The sequence below is a fragment of the Centruroides sculpturatus genome, unplaced genomic scaffold (assembly GCF_000671375.1).
Source record: "Centruroides sculpturatus isolate CEXI.00-Female unplaced genomic scaffold, Cexi_2.0 scaffold397, whole genome shotgun sequence".
Classification (NCBI taxonomy): domain Eukaryota; kingdom Metazoa; phylum Arthropoda; class Arachnida; order Scorpiones; family Buthidae; genus Centruroides; species Centruroides sculpturatus.
This window is the reverse complement of record NW_019384579.1, coordinates 620,544-639,789: the sequence shown is the minus strand read 5'-3', so window position 1 is coordinate 639,789 and position 19,246 is coordinate 620,544. Positions and strand designations below refer to the sequence as shown.

The window sequence follows — 19,246 nt, the reverse complement described above, 5'->3', positions numbered from 1 at the left end:
TTGCACTTTTTAAAACTGCCTCCAATACAATTAATGTTTCTTTGAAATATCTTCTGCATGTACTTTCAGGAATTTTAAATAAGAGAGCTATGCAAGTGAAGGTAATGTTTAATTTTAACTTGCAAAGAGTTAACAGTACTTTATCATGGAATGATAAAAGCTGCTGATTTTTGTCAAGGGGTTCTCCAGCTTTAACAATATCATTCAACAAGTCAAACGTTTGTATTCCAGTAAATGCATAGAGCTGTCTGTGTGTTTGAATCATGGTGACAAGTGTAGGTTGTTCTGAACTTAACACAATATTATGCAAAACTTCATGTGATGTGGAGGTGGTAAAAACTCTGGATTGTCCATCTTCCTCTGATGTTTTGTTGACCGAGCTTAGCTCCAATGACACTTCTGCTGTTTTTAACTTCTTTAACTGAGCTCAGCTCCAACAACATTTCAGCTGCTGTTAATTCTTTCTCAGCCTCACGATCGGTCCTCTTCCCAGTGTCTCCTGATAGCAGGTAAAAAAAAAAACCCACTTAAATATTGAGCAACTCCTCTTATGTAAACCATATTCTATGTTTAACAGACATTTAGCAACATTACCTGAAGCTGCTCGAGCTGCAGCATGAGCACTCCTTTTATCAACATTTGTTGAGGGTAGCATTTTCTCTAAAGATCGTAGTTTTCTTAGCTTTGAACACTTCGGGAATACATGTAAGCTTATAAGTCCAGGTAATGCTGTGGAAGTGCAGCCTACCACGCAACACATAGCGTGGCTTTTCGATATAACCTGTGCTTGCGTGCTCTCTTCGACACGAGCACCACAGTTACCTGTTTCAGCAGCCATCTCGGCTGAAAAACGGCGCCCTTTGTCGGATTTGGCGCTTGCCTGTAGACAATGAAACCTTTTTACTCGAAATTCGTTTGCTATGTACTGGACTGGAAATATATTAAAGACACGCATAGGATAATACCTGTTTGACTGAAACGTGAGAAAAGCAGTACACGTCTTCTACAGAAATTACCCTTCAATATAATTTCCATTTTTCTCTTGCAAAAAGCTTGGCAGAATATTCAGCAAAGCAGCCCTTGACCCAATGCTTAAATAGGATTTCGGGTCCTCCATATCTGTGATTTCCTCGTACTCCATTTGATATCATCCAGCACATTATCAATTTATCACCATGTACAGTACTGTACAATGCAGCCTTGAAAACTGCACTAAGTCTAATATCTAATGTAATTTTATCACTTATAAAGGAAACCACCGGGTGGAATTTTCCCACCCAAACTGGTGCTCATCAGAATGGATATTCATTGGACACTGTTTAAGTAGTGTTAATCATTCGTGGGTTCACACCCGTCCAACAGATTGACCAAGTGGAGTTTACCAGCTTTTCTTCAGGAGACTAAAGCCTGCTTCACAATCACCCTTTGCAATGTAGAAAACAAGTGGATACGGTTTTGCAACGCATTTACAAGTTTTCTGTTTTGGCAATTGTTTTATAATCATGTAAAATCATGCTTGAAATTAGTGGATCCTTAAACATTTCAGCCAATCGGAAGAGTGTAAAGCATTCTGGTAAGATGGCTTCAAATAACAAACTTAGTTTTACTATCGATTTTAACCAGTATCCGTGTGTACGAACCAATAGAAACACCTTAAGGAATCCTCTAATTAATTGTGAAACAATTGTACAGTAGAAACAGCACATGCATATCACCTCTGACGGTTCCACCACCAAAATATCACTATATCATGTGGATTCCTCTTTCTGACAATTATAAAACAGACCTAACAGCTAAATAAGAGATATTTACGCAGGAATGCAGTCTTTAAAAAACATGGAAGCAAATGTAAGAGTCATTTCTGCAGCAATTCGTCATGTGTGTGAGGTTGCAGAAATCGGAAATGGGACGTGCATTGTCTAGTCTTTTGTCGTGTTTCTGAGTAAAGGTATTCTTTCTCATTACCGATATTATTATTATTTGTTCCTTTTATTTTAAAAAAATGTAATAAACATTAACGAATTTAGTGAGGTTCCGGAACATTTCGGGAGTCTCGTACGGGTGCATTATCTCATTGCTTCCGTGTGCAAGGTGGTGGCAATTAAAGTGTATCTGTTTAAAGCATTCTGTAGCTTCAATGAATAAGCAGAATGACACCAAAATTTGTACGTGAAGTATTCAAGGCGGAGAGATTAGGCGAAAAATATTTAGTCCCAGAATGTGTCACATAAATCGTGTTTTTTCCAGCAGGGAGGGGGAAAAAGTTGAGTGTCGGAAGTGCATACCTATATTCTTAAAAAATGGTAAAACATGCCTCTCACTCTGCCTAATGTATTAGATGTAATTGTCAAACTTTATATGTTATCGGATGCAATGACACACAGAGAATGCCTGGATGAGAATTTTTATGCAAGATGTCGCTCTGCCTCATATCTCAAGATCGGGGTAGCAGTTGTTACGACATCATTTCACCAAGGAAGGGGTCACTTCATAGCTAAAGTCAATTGAAGAGGCGTTTCCAAGCTAGCGGCTTTAAAATACAACATAATTCAACGTTCCCCAGACGTTGCATTCTGCAGCCAGCATGGACTTTTTGACCTAAAACGACGGTAATCCGTTTCGAAACTCAACTGTCAGCGACATCTTCAAATGTCGCGAATAAACGAATAACTTTCAGGCTGTGGATCTAATGTTTTATGTTGAAGGGCGTACATTTTAAAACAAGATTTTCACGTAATTCTTCTCCCCGTGACTTGAATACAAATTTTGATGCCATTCTGTTTATTCGTTGTAGCTACAGAGCACTTTAAACAGATACAGTACTCTAATTGCAACCACCGGATGCTTACTGATGCTGCGACATATAGACGCAAAGTCCTTGCATTAAAATATCGCTTCTGTGCATAGCCTACCACTCTTGAGGGCCCGAAACGAACCCGACGGGTCGAAAAACCACAGGAATTTTTCGGGGGGGTTTGTCCGGATATGTCGTTCCGGGGTAGGCCCGGCCGAACCCGCAATGATTTGCTAAAAAGGTTCTCTTAGTGCCCACAGGGCGGACAGAATTAAAAATATATATATTCCTTAGGTGTAAATTAGACATTATCTGGTAGTAACTAGTTGGCTTGTAGGCATTTTGGCTAAGATCAAGGTGCAGGGTTTGTGTATCTGTAAGCGGTCTGTTTCACCAGTTCTAGGGCCTGGGAAACTTCCGCACCTTGCCTTTGATCGAGGCCTCTTGGCTGTAAGCTTTGGCCTAGCTTATCCTTCTGGCTAAGCCATTAAGACTATGTTTTTGGGACTTACCGCTACCACCCTGGCATCCCGGCCAATGACCCTGGCATCTCGTGCCAGAGGGTCATTGGACGGATGGCCGAGCGGTCAAGGTGACAGCCTAGTGCTCTGGGGGGACCCGGGATCGAATTCGGACGGGTCAAGGAATCCACAGGAATTTTTCGGAGGATGGTCCGTTCGGATATGACAAGCCCCGTCCCTCACCACCCGGCAGCCCCATTGTGGGCCTGGCCGAACCCATAATGGGCTTGCAAAAAGAGGCCCTGTTAGTGCCCACAGGGCGGAAAGAGTATATAAAAAAAAGAAGAAAAAGAAGGTCGTTCGCTGGTGACGGCTCAATGGTCATAGGGTTTTTTTTAACTCTTTCCGCCCTGTGGGCACTAAGAGGGCCTCTTTTTGCAAGCCCATTATGGGTTCGGTCAGGCCCACAATAGGACTGCCGGATGGTGAGGGATGGGGCCCGTCATATCCGAACGGACCATCCCCCGAAAAATTCCTGGGGTTTTTTTCGACCCGTTCGGATTCGAACCCGGTTCCCCCAGAGTGATGGGCTGCCACCTTGACCACTCGGCCATCCGGCCGCAATGGTCGTAGGGTGTTTCACAGTTGTAGCAGGCAGGCATGGATGCAAGATCAGGTTAATTTGTTAGCCCTGTTGAAGGTCCTAAACTTTGATTATCAATAACTAGTTCGTGGTCACTAGAGGGCTTTAGAAAATTAACGATAGAAGTTTTAATTAACATTTTAACAGGATATATTTTCATATAAATTGACTTTTTAAAATTTTATCAATTAAAGAAAAATATAAAACATGCAAAACACAATTTTCGTTTTCAGTTAAGTTAATTTTAAAAATTCGAAAACCGTTATTCTACAAACGACCGTTATTCGAACGTGCGAAAGAAGAAAGCTGTGAGTGGATTTTAAAAATGTTATTTTTAATATATTTAAAATTAATTGATATATACGTTTACCGTGTCAGGAAAGTGTTAAATGTTTCTAGTTAAATGAAAACATTGCGAACGCGCCGTACAGTATTTAACAGTATGTAATTATCTTAAGTGTTGAAATTACACTGGAAATACACTAAGTGTCAATGACAGCTTGTACGGGGGTCACTCGTCGTCTTAGCGAGCCCCATTTGCCGACTTTGAACAGACAAAATGTGTAGAATATTTTTTTATGGACTGTCTATAAATGACGTCCACACTAGAAAGGGGGGAAGACGTTATGATATTTCGGACAAGGGGGGGGGAGGAGTTGAACTTCAATGAACGACCGTTTCATTTCATTAAATTTTACGCAGTTTATGCATTTTATTATTCATAAAGCGATAAAGATTTTGAAAGGGGTCGAGTTTTGTTGGACGTCCGAAGACGGGGAAAGTTTTACGGAAACTTGGACAAACTGAGACAAATTCCCAGTTCCCCTCCCTCTCAACGGCCCCGACGTTGTATTATACTGTATAAATTGTTAGGCATGGCGTTACAAAATGATGCCATGTCTAACAATTTTCAATGGTATAAATGCTGACACGTTATGGAAATCTTTATATGAACTTTAATTAACTTTCCATTTATGTGTCCCATGTAATAAATGTTCTATTGATTTAGAACTCCCCCCCGTTCTTTTTCATTTAAATTATTTCCGTTGCGTTTAGTATGTTTTCGAATTTTTTTTTTCTTTTTACATTCTTTTTAAGTTTGAATTCCAACCGAAGAAGGCCAATGGTAATTCGAAAACGTTTTTGGCTGATTGGGTTGCAATTGAAAAAATTGTAATTAAGATAGATCCGGAAAGCTTATGGGCAGGAGGCCCCCGATTAACTATATACGAACTTCCGACCCATAATGGGCTTGCTTTTAATAATAATAACAAAAAGACCCTCTTATAGTACCCACAGGAGGAAAGTTTAGAAAACCAATTTTAATATAATAATATATATTTAAAATTTTTCTTTCTTTGTGTTAGATTCTAATGGAAAATTCTCTTACTTCCATTCTTTGCCCCTCACATGGGCATTCTTCTGAAGAACCAAACCAGCATTTGAATTTGACAAGAGATAAGAATCTGATTATAAGAGTTGGTGCTCTTGCTATTTAAAGTCTAATCGCTCAATTTTATCCATTCATCTAAGTTTTATTGTTTAACATTTTAGGCTAGAGATCGCGATTTGGTGTTTCTGGCCGAAGAGAATTGCAAACTGACAGCAGAAAAGCATCGTCTTCAACGAGAACTCGAACTCAGAACGAAAAATCCGAATTCATTTTGCTCTAGTGAGATTTTTATTCGTATTTTCTGTCGAAACCACAAAACGGATCGCCATGAAATTTTCTTTATTTTCAGAATGTCAGTGGACCACCCGATACACACCATTTAGAATTTCCAATAAGACCGTAAGTAGGAACGTAATTATAACTTGTGTTGGCTTAATGGATGCAGATTTAAATAGTACCAGTCTCTTCCAGGAATCAAAGTCACGATATCACCGAGTCAATTCAGGAGGAGGAGGAGGAGGAGGAGGAGGAAGAAGAGGAGGAAAAGACCAACAGGTGAACTGAAACTTTCATTTTGCGCTAAATCTAAGTTTGGTGCATGAATAAATAAGAATTATTTGTTTGATCTTTGGTTCAACTGGGAGGAAACTATGATATTCGAATTTTTTTAACGTATAAGCAAGAAATTAATGCCAATAATACTCTTATAGGTTCTAGAAATAGAGATGAAGGAATCGAAAGAGGAATGGAAATGGACAGATGATAAAGAAGTATCAAAAAAAGACCAGTGCCATCCTCATAGAATTGCTTGTGGGGAAACAGAGTATAGTAATACCAGTCTACTTTTTCAAAACAAACATCATTGTCAGGTAAGAATTCAGTATAGTTTGCTGTGAATACATTAAATTTGAATCCGGAGATTGTTTTTAAAAGAAAAATAAATATTCGGCTTTCAAAAAGACTGTGAACAAAACAACTATCCAATTTTTAAAAGTAAAGATTCTTCTTTGATGGAGGAAATTTCCTTATCATGGAATGTTTCTTGAAATGTATATTTCATCTAAGAAAAGAGAAGTTTGGATTCTATAGTGAAGAGAGGACAAGGAAGATATTCAATTTGTACAAAAAGGAAGTTGAGCGAATTCGATTTTAAAAGAATGGAATAATAATAATTTTATTATTATTATATGAAAGAATGTATACAAAAATTTTTTACTTTCTTTATATGTTAATACATTTGGAAAAATAATCTTTTGTGAAAAATAGAAATATTTAAAAGATTAAATTATCCAGGATGCAATTTGAATATTTTTGAAATAATATTTACAGAGAATTATTGTTTATAATTATTTTTTCTAGAATTATAAGCCACGAAACATTATTTTGATAGAAACATTTGTCACATTCTTATAATAATTATACACCACATCATTTTATTATCAATTTTTACTTATTATTCCCATTTTCTTTATTTTTTTCAATGAAGTTTTAATCAAGAAACTATAATGCTATAATACCATTGACAACTTTTTGTACTTCCATTTTGAAGCTTCCTCTGTGTCTGTTCCTATGCACCTATTGCACCAGCCTTGTTATTTCAATGCAATTAAAATTTGTGACAGTTTCAGATTATCTAAGGCTATAAATGAAAATGAACTTGCAAAAACCCCTTATTATTATTATTATAAAATATGTAAAGCCAGTATTTATGATACAAACTAAAGATTCTAGCTATTGGAATGCTGGACTAAACTTTGTATACACAAACATATATTTGTGTATGTATGAGACTCCTGAAAGTGCCCTAAGTAAAAGCCTAGATTGTTTAAGACTTTTGGCAACTAATTTTTACAATCCCATTATAAATACAAGATTAACTTTAATTGACTGTTTAAGAGATATTTTTTTAATTACTTTCTGTGAAGATATTAACATTATGTTTTTAGAGTTTTTTTGTTTTTTTTTATAAAAGAAGTTTTGGAAAACAGATTATAAACCTGATGAATATAGCGGAAAATGCCATATTTTAAATCACTTTTTCTTTTCAGGACAAGCACATTTGTCGACTTCTACTCAAGTTGCACTATCTGAAGAAAAAACTAAGCAAAATAGACCAAAAATACTTAGAAATTTCATAACTTCCTTTTTTTTGTGTTAAAAGTTTACTGTCTTTTGGACCAATTATCTATTTCTTTTCATTTTGTATTATACGTAGATTCAATAGAAAAAAATTTATAAGCCGTTTTGGTCACAGACTACTGAAAAACTTTTGCTAGGAATTTGACTATTAAATTTTTTTTCATTGAATTAACATGTATTTATGAAGTTTAATATTTTACGTAACCATGAGTTTTTATATAGTCTTTTTATCATTCTTTGAATCATTCAAAATAATAAGATTAAAGAGACATAATACGTTTCCATGACAAGATGCTTATAATGACAAACACTGGCCTTTATTTATAATAACGTATTTCAAAAATAAATTATTTTTCATTTAATATAATTATTTACATATTTAAGACTCTAACATAGCTGCACATGCTAAATAATTCTTTTTGTGCAATGCAAATGATTTTCCAGGAATGTAAAATATCTTCTTTCTTAATGTTCTTATGAGATGTTGACTGCCCGGTACGCTCTCCATCTTCCGGACGTTTTGCCTAAAAATATCATATTCTCTTATAAAAGTGTATAATGTAAATTATAATCTATACATATTATATTTATCTAATGGAAATACATAAAATATTAACAAAATAATATATTTATGCAATTATTAAATGCAATAAACTTTCTGAAATGCTATAAAATGAATAATTAATGATCTTTGATTTATCTGAAGATCAATGTGTAATTAATTCATTCAAAGTGTTCCCAATGGAATTTAATATTAATGGAGGGGGATGAAATTAAATGGTATGAAATATGTAAATTTTATTGGGAAAACTGTACTTAAAAAATATTTTGTATTCTTTAAAACCTTTACCTGAAAGTAGAATGCGGTTGTTGAACTTGAATGCATAATTTTGATGGTTTTTCATAAAAATCTAAATTAGTTGTAATATCTAATAAAGATTCTCCTCCCATTGTATAATCTATACGACTTTTGGCGTAAGATGTATCCACTTGAACTGACTGAATCATCAAGACAGATGCGCTACAAAATTTGAAGTGATTTTTATGTATTATGTAATTATTGTATTTAAAATAAAATACATTTTTCTCCTAAATTTAATTTTATATTATTATAATAAAACTTACTTGACTAAAAGTACTGAATGAGCATTCTTATTCCATAATGAGATCTGAATAGAACCTGATAAATCAAGTGAAAGAACTCCTTTTAAATTTATATCAATTAATAATCCATTCTGAAGACCAAATAATTCAGATGAATCCATAAATAAATAATTTCCCTAAAAGAAAATGATTAAGAAATTTTTAAATTTCTATTCTACAGTATAACAAATTTTTATATTCTTAATGTGTTTTGCTAAACTTTATAATAAAGGTTAAAATTATGAAGAAAATACAGCTAAAATTTTCTTTATATTTTCAAATTTACAAAACTGTTAACGTATAAAACTTCAATTTGTTATAGAAATTTTAATATTAGACAATTAAAGAAAATATTATTATACTTTTTACAAATTAAATTTGAATGGGCCATCCCCTACTTACGTGTACAGTTTAAGGGTTGAGAAAAGAACATCTGCATGGATTTATTTTAGTGTGGTATTAATGGCGTACAAATTTGTTCTTATAAGTGTACTTACCAGTGAAGAAACTCGGAGAATATTTACAGAACTTTGCAATCAATAAAGGGGAGAGAGGTTCATCTGTTCAAACAGGGAGGAAGGGGTCAAAAGTGGCTCAAAATTTGTAAATGTAATTAACAGATGATCCCAAATCTATATAATATAGTTTAATCAATTTTATAAATTTCAATATACAGTAAGACCCTGCTTAGCGCTGCCTTGCTTAATGCTGATTCGATATAATGCCGTCTGCTCAAAGCCTAAAAAAAGCTCAAAATTTATGCTGATTTAAATTATCATGGCATTTTAAGATTCGTATATAATACAGTTATTTACAAACATGAACCAATCAGCAAAAGGTGGCAAAAAAGGTGTACTTTCTTTAAATCTATGTTTGTTTGGTGTAATTTTGGAAAAAATATAACATCACGGATGCCATAGGCAATATCAGCTTCGCTTGGCAAGAATTAACTGATAAATGCATGGAAGAAGTTATGGCTAAAGGTATCTAAGAATTCTCAATGAGAAGAGCCTATCACTATATCGTTAGGTTGATCAAATTCAACCTAATCGATACAGCAGGACCTGGAGATGTAGACGAATGGGATAGTGAGGAGTAACAGCAGGTTTCTGGTTAGAGCCTTATGAATGACGATCTTCAAGAACTGGCAGAACATGGAATTCATGTGAAACTGGAAAATAGAGATCCTGAAAATGAAGAACCCAAAAAATTTCTCTACAGATTTCTTTAGTAAAAGTTTGGTAACCATAACTGAAATCATCGATTAAATTGGAGCGAATGATCCAGATTTTGAAGGAGTGCAAAAGAAAAACAAGGCATTTTGGATGCCATCTTCTGCTACCGACATTTGCTTAAGGAAAGAAAAAAGCGACAAATGAAACTTTACGACTTTATTGCAAAAGAACAAGAATTTCAGAAAAATCAGGACCTTCATCACAAAAAATGAACTTTACATTTCTGTGCGCCTGTTTATGTGTTATTTAATATATATTATACAAATTAATATAAAAATAACTTAAAATTAAAGTAAAATTTNAAAAACAAGAATTTCAGAAGAGCCAGGATCTTCATCACAAAAAATGAACTTTACATTTCTGTGCGCCTGTTTATGTGTTATTTAATATATATTATACAAATTAATATAAAAATAACTTAAAATTAAAGTAAAATTTGTTTATTTTTGGTCACATGTTCCCCTATCCCTATTTACTATGTTAAAATGACCTTGTTTAATGCTGTTTCGCTCAGCACTTTGTTGTCTAGGAACGCAGGGGATGCGTTCCTAGACAACAAAGCAGGGTCTTACTGTACTGTTAAAAACCATAATATTTGTGCTATTTTGTTGGTAAAAAGTACCATGGTCTAGTGTGATATTTTATGTACCACTATTGTGGTGTTTAATGTGCTTAGACAATTTTTATGAAAAGACAATTATTCTATCTGTGAAGTGAGGTTTGAAGTCATGATATACTTGATAAGCATGTGAATGCATAGATTGCATATCTGTGCATTTACATGATGCCCTGTACTTAAGATGAGCTTAGAAAGGCTCTGCAACTGATTAATGCTCAGTTATTGGTATATTGAAAAGACCACCTAATTTATATTTTACACTGAGAATTTATCACTTTTTGTTTGATTGATCTATTCAATTTACTAATTTGTATGAAAATTATACAATCGTTTATAATAAACATTTAATAAAAATATATGTTTTATATAAAATATTTATAAAATGTTTTGAAAATCATTATTAAGTATTGTAATTACCTGAATTATAGGAGTCTGTTCACTTGCAGTGCCAGACCATACGTGTGACATTAATTCTCCTCTACCAGTAAAAAATGTGAAAGGACGAAGATTGACTCCAAATATATTTAGTTCCATTCCGGCTGTTTCATCTTCTACTGGAATATCTGCATTATCATCAGAATTACTTCCAAATCCATTAGTAAATAATCCAATCTAGTAGAATTAAGAACCATCATTAAATTTGCTACAGTGTAATTCACACAATATTTATACAATTACAAAGTTACTTACACTGAGAAGTTTTAATTCTTCTTCATAAGTGCTTAAAATTAAATCAAATGTACTTCTCTTTAACATACCTCCCGGTATCATTTCCATATTGACGCCAAATGTAAAATTTGCTGTATCCCCAACTAAAATTTAAAAATATATATTTCATCATTTGTAATTTAATTACATTCTTAAGTATCAATCGTAAATTTTGAAATTTATTTATTTATTAATTTTTTACACCGCAGAAATTAAATTACTTCCTTCATTTAATACTCTTAAGAGTTTGACATATATAATGAGACTTAATTTAACAGTAAATAATAAATATACAGTAATACCTCAACTTACGCTACCCCGACTTACGTGAACCCAGAGTTACACGATTATCAAATCTCGTCAATTTGTCTTTTGTTTGAGCACCATACAACTCTTGATTACTCACTCCCCCCACACTATTGTTCAGCTTACATGTTCGAACGTGTCGTGCGGAATCGACGCATAGCTACAATTTATTTTGTGTTATTTATTTCTGTGTTTGTTATATCTACGGAGACTCGAGAGACTCTATGTGGTGATTTCTTGTAACCGTAAACGAATCAAAGATGAGATAAGATTAACGAAAACATTTATTAGCTTACATACACCTGACTTGGATTTTACACAAATTGCGAAATTATACCCCGACTTACGCAAATTCGACTTACACGGTTATCGCTCGGTCCCACCTATCATGTAAGTACGGGGTATTACTGTATTGCAATTTATTCCGATATCACTTTTTGTGGGCTTTCTGGATTTGGTCGAATTCAGAATGGGATGGTCACGTAGTGAGGGATGAACCTGATATATTTAGGAAATTTTTCAGACCAGGATGCCTAGTCTCAAGTTATGTGGATGGCAACAAATATACTCAGAGTATCATGTCACAAACTCATTCAGCGAATGCCACATGATATTCTCAACACTTGTGTTACTCACATAATTCAAGATTAGCATCCAGATATTTCCAGACCAGATCATTTAGAAAAATTCCTAAGGATCTGAGATGGATTTTAATTTGGTCTCTCAGAGTATTAGGAATTGATACATGGATAATTTTAGTTTGTTTTGCTTAAGGGAAACAATCTATCTAATTTCTATTTAAAAATGATAAAACGTCATCTAAAAATTTTGTTTTGAATTCATGAAAAGCTTATTTTTTGGAGTAACTATTAGTAAATTTCATGTTGGAGAAATTTGGAAGAGAGAATGAGAAGTTAGCCATTTTGTCTTATGTAGTTCACTGGAGCAAACACTTTTACATATAATTAGAAAAGACTACAGGAAAGAGAATTATTTTCAAAAGTTATACACTTTTCAGTCTGTTGAGGAGTGATTGGGACTGGTCTAGATTTTTTGCCATCCCAATCAAAACAGTTTTATTTGCTGCCTCCTTACTTTTAAAAATTGGGTAAGAAAAATAGTTTTTTTTAATTATTTTAAACACAAAATACAAATTTTTTAAATTTTAATTGTAATTTCTTAATTGTGTTTCATGAAATATCACCCTGAAAATGTACTGTGCTGCTGCCCCAAGCAGATGCTGTCTGCTTTGAACTATAAGTATCTCCTTAGAATTGGATGCATTGAAAAAGTTTGAATTTCTGTTCTGAGAACTTTAAATTTTTGTGTTGTGAATTAATTTGTTTGGATGTACTCAAAGATTTTAAATTTTGTGAACACAAAAGATGGGCTTTGTCAACTCAAAAATGACAAGGAATGCAAAATTAATTAATTAATTAATTAATTAACCCCGTAACATGGCTTACCTTAATACAAATAAAATAATTTATACAATAATTTTTAACATAAATATGTAAAGAAATAATTTTTAAATGAACATTTTCAAACTTTTTTCTTTATACAATTTCCTAATATCAATTATACATATAATTCTTCTAATAAAAATGTATTGTTTTTAACATTTATGTATTGATAGAATTTACAATGAAAATATGAAGCTCATTTTTCTCTCAATCTGTAATAATAATTTACAAAATCATAATTCAGTTTGAAAAGCATACCTTTGTATTATTCCTGAAAATAAAATGTTTTGTTTTCAAGAAAACTAACCTGCAATTAGTCTTTTAAAAGCTGCAGATGATCCTTTCTGTGCAATATTATAATAATTATTTATTGTAGAATTCTTCAAAATTTCATTCAATAAATTTCTGTAAAGAATTAAATTACTAAATTATTAAACAATATTTAAAACTTTAAACCTCAATTATATATTTATCAATTTACATATACAGTAATACCTTGACTTACGCTACCCTGACTTACGCGAACCCGGAGTTACGCAATTTTCAAATCTCGTCGATTCATCTTGTTTCAGCAACATGCAACTCTTGATTACTCACTCCCTCCACACTATTGTTCAGCTTACGTGTTCGGACATGTCGCGTGGAATCGACACATAGCTACAATTTATTTTGTGTTATTTATTTCTGTGTTTGTTATATCTACGGAGACTTGAGAAACTCTTGTTGGTGATTTCTTGTAACCGTGAACGAATCAAAAGACGAGATAAGATTAACGAGAACATTTATTAGCTTACATATATCTGACTTGGATTTTACACAAATTGCGAAATTATACTCCGACTTACACAGATTTGACTTACGCGGTTATCGCTCGGTCCCACCTATCGCGTAAGTTCGGGGTATTACTGTACACTCATGTTTGTAAAAATTGCAACACCATGAAGGAATCATGCAAATAAACTGAAACTTACAGGAAATGAAAAGCAAGGTATGACATGTAAATGATATCAGAGTGATAGTGCATGCATGGCAGAGAAGTGCCCAGTAAACGGTCGTATAAATAGAGAACAGTAGTGGAAAGTTGGAAGTAGTGTATCATTGTCTGCCAGTGGTAAACATTTCATGAGAAGTCACTATGCCTCGTCAATGACAAAAGACACCATATGAGCAGATTATGGAGTTTGTATGGGGGAGAATGACTGGCCCGTGTGAAGAGGGATTTTCTTATCATGAAATTGCAACTTGTATGGGGCATAATGCCACGACAGTGATGCGAGTGTGGAAGCAGTGGGCTGAAAAGTACCAGACACACAAATATGGCAGTGGATGATAAAATGTTCCAGAGGAAGTTGACAAATCCTCTTTCTATTAATAATCTCTCAGCTTCCACACCAAAGTTCACAGAGCATGGGGATCAGTGTATAAATAAATAAAAATACAAATGCTATATTGGTTCTGTGTTCATTATTACGTATTTCCCAGTGTGGTGGGTTGTAATTTGAATGCTATATTTTTTAACTGGTTGGTGGAAATTTAAGATAGTTAAAACTATCTTTGGAAGAACATTGATGTAGATAAGATAATATTAAGAAAATAAGATTAAGAAAGTATGATTTTAAATGTAAAAAAAGAGTATATTAAAAATACATTTTAATTTTACCTTAAAGTATGATTATTTTCCCTAATTTCTTCTAATTTTGCATGAATAAATGTAGATAATTCAGGATTATCTTGATTTGCTAAAGATAAAAGTAATTCCTCTAAATCACTCTTTCCTGTGTTCCCTTTAATAAGAAGTTCAGCAGCAATGATGCGAGTTGTGCTGTCTTGGTATTTCCATAACTGATGATAGATTTTCTTTAGCAACAACTTATTCTAATAAAAGAAAAAGTTTTAAATAAATCTGATACAAAAACAAATTATTTTTTATGGATATATATTTAAATAATCATTACAGATCAAGATCAATTTATATATGATAAATTGTTTTGAAATCAGAATACTTCATTTTAAATAATACACAAAATATTGTTTCAAAAAATATTAAGGTATAACTATTTTTTTATTGTTTGATCTGATTTGCACATACTGTACAAGTGTACTGTACTTAATAAAAAGATATATAGAAGGTATTCTGTATGAAAGAGGCAATATTTTTACAGTGTGCTCTAGAGACGTAAAATGTGTTATAAAAATAGCCTTTCAAATGAATTGTTTCAGTGCTAGAAGTTAAAATTCAGACTAACTATCCCTTTAGCTGCTGCTCTGTAGGACTTCTAAGCACTGCAGAAGAGCCTTAATCTCACTGTCCTTCAACTTCTTACCTTTAGAACCTTAGTAAGTTCTATGATACTACAAAATCTGAAGAGCAGAGAGATTGAGGCTTTTCTACAATACTAAGTACTGCATAGCAACATCTTAAAGGGTAACTAGCGGGGATGGGGAATTGGCAGAAAAATACATGCATTGCTATTGGGGTGTGCAATATTTATAAAATACATTAAAGTTTTTTAAAGACAATAAAATCAGCAAATAAAATTAGATTTTCTGATTTCAAAACAAAAGCTATTATATATGTGACATATTCTTTTTTAACAATACTCTGAATATAAATGAAAAATCTTACTTCATCATTCAAAATGTGATCTTCAGCAGCAGCTTTAATAGCCATCATGGCTACTGAAGAAGCTTTACTATTTCTCATAACATATCTCAAAAGAATTGGTATAGTATTTGGCAGTGCTGCATTTTTTAAAGCATGGAGATACATCAATGCACAATTTTCATCATCGCATTCTTGTAATTTCTTTGTAAGAAAATCTTGAATTTCTTGTACTAGCTAGTTTAAAAATTAATTAATATAGTTAAATAAAACATGATAAATTAATGATTGATTAATATTAAGTTAAATATTATTTGTTTCAAATTTTTATTGGAATAGTCCGTAGTGACGTCATCGGGTTGGGACATCGTTTCGGACTGTATTTCGTAACATTGTTGAACTGCATTCTGTTAGGGGATCATCACCTGAAGAAGAACCGTAATGGTTCGAAAACATTTGTAACTGTTATAGGGTGAGATGATACGCACACCGGTAAAAGGTTTAGAGATACGAGTTGTGTTTTATTGGAATAGTGAATCTGTCAGAAACTAATATGCTGTGCATTATGTTTAAATTATGTGTAGTATTGATAATTGCTAAAATGTTTTAAATTTAAGTAATTATCAATATATCAAAAGTAATAAATCAGTAAACTATAATATTTCTTTACCTTATCTCCATTATTTTTGTGCATTTTACAAAATGATTTTGTTAGTGCACCCAGTGCCATTAATGCTGAAGTTGTTAATTTATCATTTTTAAATTTAATTTTTGAAAATTCCTATAAAAAAAGAAAAAATTATTCAAATCATTTTCAAAATAAATTATTTGTTACTTAATACAAAAGTATGAAATTTATGGTACAGTAGAGTCCCGAAAACTCAGCTTAATGTGGACCGAAGGGTGGCCGAGTTTATGAAAATGCCAGGTTATTGGGAATGGCATTAAAAAAAAATAAGTACGAGTGTGGAGTTCTCAGAAAATACTGTACTGTACTTGTATGTATTGTTTGCTTGAGAATACAACAAAGAATAAACTGCCCAAATACCCTTAAACAAAGGAAAAGTATGTACTTTATGAAGACATAGAGCCATTACTACATGAAAATGAAAATTAATGAATACACAGTGTACAGTAATTTACCTGATAAGACAGACCTAAGAATAATACTTTGTGAAACATAAATCTGTCTATAATGAAAATGAACTAGGGGTTTTTTCACCCTGCCAGTGTGTGGCCGAGTTATCCGGACTGCCGGGTTATCGAGTGCCGAGTTTTCGGGACTCTACTGTATAATATTTTAGGTAATTCTGTTTAAATTATTACAAATTAAGCAAGCTAATAATAAAATACAATATTAATATACCATAAGAAACTTTAAAATACATATATATATATAAATATTTACTTTTGGTTATTCATACCAAGAGATCATTCAATAAATTATGACTTGGATGGGATGCAGTTGAAAGACTAAGTAAAAATCTTTCTGGTAAATCTTCTTCTTTAAAATAGCTCATTGTATCTCTAGCAATTTTGACTGACTGCTCTATTTGGCTTGCTGCTAAAACATCAATAAGCTGAGGTCTAGAACAACACAATAAATAAAATTATTTTTATATATTTAAAAAATTTAATTATGACGAAATAAAATTTAGATATTCTATAAAGCATTATCCAAAAAATATTGGAGCCTAAATTTCTTCCCTTCCAAAATTCTTATACTTTGTTAGCAGGTTAATCTTCACTGATCTAAGTTCAGCATGCTTTTTTTCAGACATTTAAATTTACAAAACTTTTCAGCATTTTTGTTCCTTCTAGATACTCTCTCTACCACCCAATTTTCTTTGTTCTTCTCATTTTATATATACAATATTATTCACAAAAATAATATATGTAGCCTATATGTTTGATAATAATGGCAGGAGGACACAACATACTCTGCTGAAGTAATCAATGCACTTTTAACAGTGGATGATGCTGTTGGAATCAATGATTGAAGTCATTGTTAAATATTATATGACTGATACGTACAATGCGTTGTGTGATGTTTTGTAAATATTTTTCTGTTACATAAAAGGTTGGTGGTGCTGTTGACCTATCGGGGAGCTGATGGTGATGGTGACCTCGTTTTACTCTCACCTTTTCAGTGCTCACCTTCCATGTGTCATGTCAGTGTTATCTTTTGTGTAATATTTGTTCCTTTGTTACATAATCAGTTATGCAAGTCTAGCCAGTTTTTCCTAATCTCCAAAAAGCAACATCCAGTCTAACAGATGCTTCATGAACACTAACCTTTTTGCCCATAACAAGTCATATTTAAGTGTGGATGACTTTAAGAAAATATTCACTTATTTGTTCTTGTGTAATCATAGTAATAATCCACAAAAACCTTTATATAACATTGTGTATCAACTTTAAAGATGGAGAGTCGATCGCGCAGGTGTGGAGATACTTATTCGAAGAATTCGAACTGGGACAAGCGGAGAGATGAAATGCAATACGCGCATTATTTACATCTCAGACATCATCGTTCCAATGGCCAGGAGGAAACAAGACCTCGGTGGAGGTCGAAAACGTTAGTGCATATTGTAACGGACACAACACTGTTATATAAAGGTTTTTGTGGATTATTATTACTCATCGCAGTGTTAAAGTTAGAAGTCGTATTGTGTTAGAAGTCATAGTATAATAATTTTTTAAGTAATGTAAACAAATTTATAAAAATTTTAAAAACATACTTACAGTATTTGTTTATATTTAGGATTTTTTAATGCATCTGTTATATCTTTAGTAGAAACAGATCGAAATTGTTCAAGAACTTTTAAAAATGCAACTGTTGATTTAAGTGAAGCTAAATTATCTTGTATTAAATAATGTTGATATTCTTTGAGAACATTTTGTAACTAAAAAAAAACAATAATATAAAATATTTAAAATTACATACTGTTTTAAATTTAAAAAATAATTATTAAGACTTTATTTACTCACAGATTTACAGTTTTCTATGCAGATTTGATTATCAGGTTCCGTAAGTAATGTGTCTTTAATAAATTGAGTATGAGCGGCTAAAAATATAATAAAAAAATTTATTTACATTATTATTTTTTTTAAATTATGTAAAATATTTTTATATTAAAATTACCTTTTGATAAAAGATATATTGCTTTATCTACATTGAAAGCTTTCACTTTGTTGTTATTTTGTATTTCTTGTTTAAGAGTAAGCTTTGATCTAGTTTGAGAAAATTTTATGACAATCTAGCACAGATTTCTTCATAAAAATTGAATGTCAATAATAAAATTTGTGTACATACTGCGATAATATAATTACTGATGTATTTTTCCAGACATTTAAATATATTTTCACTTTTTCATTTCCAAGAGCTGTTTTCACAACATAATAATTTTTAACTAATTCATATACAATCTCATTATCATGTTGTAATGCTAGGTTTTGAATCTGTAGGGAATAAAAATTATATTTAAATCTTTTAAATTGCTTTAAAATAAACAAAAACCAAGTAAATTTCGTTTTACCTGATTTGGATGTCGAAATTGTTTTGTTTTTGTAGAATGCTGGCAATTTTTTTTAACTTTTTTTACATGATTTTTCTGTGGATAGTACAATACAGTACAGTATCCAGAAGCATCTAACTAGAAAAAACAAAAAAATATACTACAATAAATATTTTAAATTAAATTCTAATGATGTTTTATTAATAAAAATTAATATATATA

The 19,246-nt window shown here is 32.2% G+C and overlaps 3 protein-coding genes across 7 annotated transcripts in view; 1 reads left to right on the top strand and 2 right to left on the bottom strand.

Moving 5' to 3' along the window:
• Nucleotides 1–16: 16 nt before the first annotated feature.
• On the bottom strand, nucleotides 17–1,338 carry LOC111624440. Its single transcript, XM_023367280.1, has 2 exons — nucleotides 595–1,338; nucleotides 17–499 (listed from the first exon to the last, which is right to left on the bottom strand). The coding sequence occupies exons 1-2, from the start codon at nucleotides 953–955 to the stop codon at nucleotides 315–317; spliced, it is 546 nt and encodes a 181-aa protein (XP_023223048.1). The 5' UTR covers nucleotides 956–1,338; the 3' UTR covers nucleotides 17–314.
• A 2,699-nt stretch (nucleotides 1,339–4,037) lies between these two features.
• Nucleotides 4,038–7,595, top strand: LOC111624432. Of its 5 annotated transcripts, none has more exons than XM_023367269.1 (7): nucleotides 4,038–4,206; nucleotides 5,266–5,376; nucleotides 5,453–5,570; nucleotides 5,641–5,690; nucleotides 5,763–5,846; nucleotides 6,002–6,160; nucleotides 7,340–7,595. In XM_023367269.1, the coding sequence occupies exons 2-7, from the start codon at nucleotides 5,272–5,274 to the stop codon at nucleotides 7,427–7,429; spliced, it is 606 nt and encodes a 201-aa protein (XP_023223037.1). In that variant the 5' UTR covers nucleotides 4,038–4,206; nucleotides 5,266–5,271; the 3' UTR covers nucleotides 7,430–7,595. The 5 variants fall into 5 exon arrangements, with proteins under 5 accessions (XP_023223037.1, XP_023223034.1, XP_023223036.1 ...); XM_023367266.1 differs by lacking the exons at nucleotides 4,038–4,206; nucleotides 7,340–7,595 and adding exons at nucleotides 4,593–5,024; nucleotides 6,225–6,542; XM_023367268.1 differs by lacking the exons at nucleotides 4,038–4,206; nucleotides 7,340–7,595 and adding exons at nucleotides 4,596–5,024; nucleotides 6,252–6,541.
• A 214-nt stretch (nucleotides 7,596–7,809) lies between these two features.
• Nucleotides 7,810–19,246, bottom strand: part of LOC111624438 (microsomal triglyceride transfer protein-like) — a 14,674-nt gene continuing 3,237 nt past the window's right edge. Inside the window, exons 4-18 of the mRNA XM_023367277.1 lie at nucleotides 19,046–19,162; nucleotides 18,823–18,968; nucleotides 18,652–18,740; nucleotides 18,498–18,574; nucleotides 18,252–18,412; nucleotides 16,931–17,093; nucleotides 16,177–16,287; nucleotides 15,531–15,743; nucleotides 14,565–14,779; nucleotides 13,212–13,309; nucleotides 11,118–11,239; nucleotides 10,845–11,039; nucleotides 8,556–8,710; nucleotides 8,281–8,451; nucleotides 7,810–7,954 (exon numbers count right to left, since the gene is read on the bottom strand). Of these exons, the coding sequence (XP_023223045.1) occupies nucleotides 7,810–7,954; nucleotides 8,281–8,451; nucleotides 8,556–8,710; nucleotides 10,845–11,039; nucleotides 11,118–11,239; nucleotides 13,212–13,309; nucleotides 14,565–14,779; nucleotides 15,531–15,743; nucleotides 16,177–16,287; nucleotides 16,931–17,093; nucleotides 18,252–18,412; nucleotides 18,498–18,574; nucleotides 18,652–18,740; nucleotides 18,823–18,968; nucleotides 19,046–19,162 (2,178 nt within the window). The remainder of the gene's footprint in view (nucleotides 7,955–8,280; nucleotides 8,452–8,555; nucleotides 8,711–10,844; nucleotides 11,040–11,117; nucleotides 11,240–13,211; nucleotides 13,310–14,564; nucleotides 14,780–15,530; nucleotides 15,744–16,176; nucleotides 16,288–16,930; nucleotides 17,094–18,251; nucleotides 18,413–18,497; nucleotides 18,575–18,651; nucleotides 18,741–18,822; nucleotides 18,969–19,045; nucleotides 19,163–19,246) is intronic.